General features: G+C 48.0%; 1 protein-coding gene across 1 annotated transcript; it reads right to left on the bottom strand.

The window, feature by feature from the left end:
• Nucleotides 1-279: 279 nt before the first annotated feature.
• Nucleotides 280-1,771, bottom strand: LOC136497367 (NDR1/HIN1-like protein 1). The gene has a single exon (XM_066493161.1). The coding sequence runs from the start codon at nt 1,308-1,310 to the stop codon at nt 651-653; it is 660 nt and encodes a 219-aa protein (XP_066349258.1). The 5' UTR covers nt 1,311-1,771; the 3' UTR covers nt 280-650.
• Nucleotides 1,772-5,405: the final 3,634 nt, after the last annotated feature.

Genomic DNA, 5,405 nt, shown 5'->3' on the forward strand with positions numbered 1-5,405 from the left:
TTCAACCAAACAAGCTGGGTTCCAAGAGAAAGGTCCAACATTTCCGCCACAAGCAAAGACGGCGACGACGACGACTAGTTTGCTTCAGCTGCTGCTTCAATCCACGGCGAAAAAGATAGCCTTTTTCCTTCCCTTTGCTTTGCTTTGCTTTGCTTTTCGACGAATCCATCGAAAGGCCAACATCAACCAACCAACTAACAATGGATCGATGAAAAGTCACAAAAGCTAGTGCGTGAATGATGAACGCCGATGAAGAGATCAAACTAGCTAGGCCGAGACAAGACAATTATTTATGTGTAGATATATGAACAATTCACATTATTGATAATGGAGCCTCACGTTTGCCCCATAGATAGTACAGTATGATATGATGCATATTTTCCTCCATCTCTCTCCCTTCAATCCAAAGACTCCAACCAACCCACCAATCCGAAGGATCCGATCCATCACCACCTAATCAGCCTGCCTAGTTAAACACTTGATGATGCCAAGCTCTGAAATGAAACACCATCGTCCATTCGATCGATGAATTGACAAACGTAGCTGATTCCGATGCGATGATGGATTTACAAGAACGAACGAATGTTGATGTACCAAAAGCTGCAACGCAAGAATACCAACCAGCCAGCTACTAGCTAGTAGTAGCAAGACTAGACGTCGACGGCGCAGGCGGCGGCCTGCTGGAATCGGAAGTACTCGGTGCCGCCGCCGGTGTTGGCGCCATAGCTGCCCTTGCCCTCGTTGACGGTGAGCAGCGCGGGGCAGTTGACGCGGAGGTGGTAGTGCCCGGAGATCCACGTGCCGACCTTCCACCTGACCCACCCGTCGACGCGGACGTCGATGAGCACGTAGCCCGCGGTCTCGTCCTGCGCCAGCGCGACGGCGAGCTGCGGCGGGAGCTGGACGCTGTCGAGGGAGCGGAGGAACGGGGACCACACGGACGCGTCGTTGGGCCCCTGGTACTGCACGGGGAGCCGCGTGGGCACCGTGATGGCCACGCCCTTGTACTCGGCGTACGCGTCCGCCTGGTCGTAGTACACGCCGACGCGGTCGTTGGGGTTGCGCGCCGCCACCGTCGCCTGCATGGTGGTGAAGAGGTACGTGGACGCCGGCGGCGTCACGTTGAGGCACAGCACCGACAGGTCCTGCAGGTAGAACTTGGGCTTGTGGGGGCGCAGCACCAGCCAGACGACGAGGATGACGAAGAGGATGAGAAGGATGAGCGCCACCAGCACCGCGCAGCACTTGCGGTACAGCCGCTCCCGCTCGCACTCGCAACCCTTGTGCCCGCTGCAGTCCTTCACCGCCATGGATCGGATGGCACCTTGCTTGCTTCTGCTTCTGTTATGTGGATGGAGAGCAAGAGTAGCTAGCTTTTAATTGCAGCTGGCCGGTGGCTGTGATCGATGAGGAGGAAGAAAAGGAGAGAGCGAGGAGGGAGGTGAAAGGAAAGAGGAGGTGGAGGTCGGGGCAGTGGGTGGAGTCCTGGAGTATATATGCTGCAACTGCAACGAACTGAAGCAGGAGCAGGAGGGGATTGGTAGGAGGGGGATCGAGGGCAGTGACTACTGCCTACTGACTGGAGAGATCGGCCGGACTGATGGAGTGACAGACAGACAGACGGGTGAGTCGTTGGGTAGGGAGGCACAAGAACTGCTGCCACTACCGGCACTCGATCAGCTCAACAACTGATTCCCTGCTAGCTAGCTGCAACAGTGCCTCAACTGAAATGAACTGCTGCCAAATGCTGTGTCTGCGCGTGTTCACTTCAGTTCTCTGTTGGTGTTGGGTTTTGTTGATGCCGGTTTGGCACTGTATCCTTGTTCGTAGTTAGGCAGTAGTAGTAGTATTAACTAGTGCTTGATGGTATGGTTTAGAATTGCAGAGCAGAGGTCAGAGGAGGTGGTTAACGATCATGGAGCATTGAGGGTCCAAAAGCAGCAATGATTGGGGCAAGTTTAAGGCTCAAGATTTGGAAGCCAAAAAGATGGCCTTTCTTCCCTTATATATTAAAAAAAAGATATACTAAGGTAAAGATGAGAGAAAGAAAGAGGAGCAACGAACGTTAAGTAGTTGGCTTGCCGCAACTACGCGCCTAACATTATTATTTTGGTGGTGGTCGTGGTCGTCGTCGTCAACCTTAGCAGTTAGCACTCCCCTGTCCTAGTGTCCTGCTTGCTTCAGTCACAGTGCTTCTTGTACACGGTGAGTGTTGGGACTCGGGAGTGAGTGATACAACCACAGGAACCAACGGTGCCATTTCCAAATGCCAGTAAGTCCACGCGCATCGCAATTTGCTAAAGAGAACAAAGTCTTGGTCCATCTGATTAGGACTGTCATTTCAGGCGGCTTTATTATCCGATCTCGGCTAAGAGCAGGAAGGCACTAACGTAATCACCGACAGGCAGAGAGCCATCAGCTGAGAAAGAGGAATTATCTTGAGCAGCAGAGCAGTAAAGTGAAGGGGACTTTGGCAAGTTCGAAAAGGTGACGGCCGGTGTGGCGTCGACGTCGGATGAGGCGAACGAACCCCATCCCAATTCCCAATTGCCAAAGCCAAGCCACTACCTTGTCAAAAAAAAAAAAAAAAAAGCCAAGCCACTAGTAAAGCGCAAGAAAGAAATCCACAGACAACAGCAACAAGGTCCCTGTCGCCTCGCATCCTCATTCCTTCTCCCAATGGCCATAGCCCATAGTAGCAGTCGTCATCAGCCATCATCAACATCTTTAATTTTAACCGAATGTATAAATAAAGTATTAGTATTTATGATTTGTCTAGACTGATTGTGGACTTGTTTTTATAATCAATAAACTTGTTTAGAGATAGGAATACGGATACTATTTTTCTAGTCAAATTAGAAAAAAAGTTACCCCAGTGTATTTATTTTGGAACAGGTTGAGTATATGTGCGTGACAAAACCATTTTCAAATCCAAACTCGACGGACAGACGTGAGACTGACGGAAACTCCAGTTTCACTTCAGCACATATAGATAGAGAGATGATGAAGCTGGGAAACATGCAGCACCGTTAGGTGAGGAGGTAGAAATCACAAGACCACGTTTCTGATTCTATCATCCATGTGCCCACAAGCCAGCAGCTTTGAGAAACAGAGATAGACAGAATCAGACTCCTACAGTGGTCCAAGGCCGACCCAAAGTAAACGGTGGTGATTGGACACGTCTTGTGCAGGTATGTGTGGACGCCGTGCACGACGGAATGGAAGCTTCGCCTCTGCCCCTCCAGCGTGCACGTTGCCGCCGCTGCTGCCTGCTGCTTCGAGTTAGGGGCCAAAAACAAGGGCAGGGCAGGGCCAGCTAACTTTGACTGGGGCACTAGCACTAGCTAGGACGAGCATGGTTGTTGGCAGATGGCGGCGTGTCCAGACGCACAACTCACACAAGCAAGGCGAGCTGCCATGTTTGGGACGTCTCCTGAGTCCTGGGCCCTCCCCTAAGCAAGGGTGCTCCCTCCCAGCTCAAACGTATCATCAATCGCCTAGCTAGCTACTACTGAAACTTATTGGTTGCAGCACAACCATACAAATCCACGCGCCAAATTCATATGCATAGGCCAATGTTCCGGAAGCATAATTCGACCGACCATGGGATGCAATGTATGTACAGCTCTGAAATGGCGGTCGAGAGCACATGCCATTGGAACTTGCAGGGTTTCAGTCACCTGGATGTGCTCAAGCCTGTGCCTGTGGGCAACTTGCGATTCAGCAGATCGTGCCTTGTGGTTTGCGTGCTCTTTAGCGACCAACAAGCAGCTGCTAGCCTTCTCCTACATACACGAGTCAAACCTGCCGATAATACGCGTAGTAGGGAGGGAACTGACAGAGAGTCCGTCATCTGGATTCTGAAAGAATTAACAACAGAACGGGATGAACAAATGCTCAGCACCACCTACTTTCTTCATCATAATAACCATAGTTAAATAGTATGGTTTCGAATGACATTCCAAGTACGTATGTCACAAAAGCTCCATGGACAAACTCATCCTGACACCACGCTGTGCTTGATGCCTTAGTGTAATACTAAAGTTATGCTCTCTGCGAGTAATCTAGTTCCATGCCTATGAGCTGTCATTAGTGAAGGATCCATGCCCAACTAAACAATGGTCTAATGGGATAAGCACGATGTAAAGCAACATTCCGATTTATCCGTTCCCAGTTCGCCACCCATTTGCTCTGTTCGGCAGGACTTATTGCTGCTGCGGCTGATTTGTAGAGCTGATTTGTTGTGAGAGAAAAACACTGTTCTATGGCTAAAAAAGTAGGGCTGATTCTGGTTTAATATCCAAGCAATTGCAACGGCATCACACAAACACACCTCTAGTTAATTAATTTCACAGGCCGGCAAATATCCTTGTGCCCGAGGGAAATAAAAACCAACACCACAAGAAGATAAAAAAGGTATGTATTCAGGTTTTATTTAACATCATGTGAATGGAAAATTATTAAATATGAAACGACCAGCCGTATTCTATCTGCTGGGGCAATCCTGCGTATAAAACACCCTAGTCTTCACATCTCTTTGGCGCACTCCATCAACGGTCATATTGCAATGCAGTGACTATCGACTAACGAAAAGCCATCATTCTTCATCTAAAAAGAAAATGACCCTTGTCTACCAGTCACCGTCAGATATCAATTTATCAATGACCCCAGTACTGCTTGCTCTGCTGTCATCTGTCAATTCCAGATCCAGAAATGAGAAATGAACAGGTGAATGCAAACTATACGATACTCCTTACAGGCCTACACACAGGGAGGATTGAGCTTGGAATGGATCAGAGAAGTGGTTGCCCAACTCAATAATACTGAGGATGAGCCACTGCTGAACATAGTAAGCAATAATTTCCCTAATTCCTAGGATCCAACTGACGCGACAAGAGAAATCAACTTCAGCTGACGGGACATGAGAAATTAGCTCATGCAGCACGTCAAGAGGGAATTAAGGATCAGAATCCAAGGATTTAGAAGAATACACTACAAAATAGTAAAGCTCGTCCTTTGGTAGTAAAGCAGAAAAAAAAAGCACTGAAAAGATATCTGACATGCCACCAAAGGATATTTTCTTAGCAGAAAAGGAAGTATATCAGAAAGACACTGTAACCAAAGTTGTTATCATCTTTTTGAGTCAGCAACCGCATATGGCCTATCACCCACAATGTTATCACTGAAGGTAACAAGCCAAATTTTAGGACTGAGTTTTTGTAAATTAAGCTCTATGATCTTCACAAATATTTTATGATACGACAAGGAGCATTAGTTCGTAAGAATTTTTTTTAAAAATATTGCTTTTCAAATATCATGAGGAGTAAAGAAAAACTAATGGCATAATGTTGCAAGGACAAGAATCAAAGAACAAGAATAAAGCGGGCAGGTAGGGTACTGGTACA

The sequence above is a fragment of the Miscanthus floridulus genome, chromosome 12 (genome assembly GCF_019320115.1).
Source record: "Miscanthus floridulus cultivar M001 chromosome 12, ASM1932011v1, whole genome shotgun sequence".
NCBI classification, from domain to species: domain Eukaryota; kingdom Viridiplantae; phylum Streptophyta; class Magnoliopsida; order Poales; family Poaceae; genus Miscanthus; species Miscanthus floridulus.

Bases quoted from the DNA above. Each gene is read 5' to 3' on its own strand.
- LOC136497367 (XM_066493161.1), bottom strand. From the start codon at position 1,310: ATGGCGGTGAAGGACTGCAGCGGGCACAAGGGTTGCGAGTGCGAGCGG.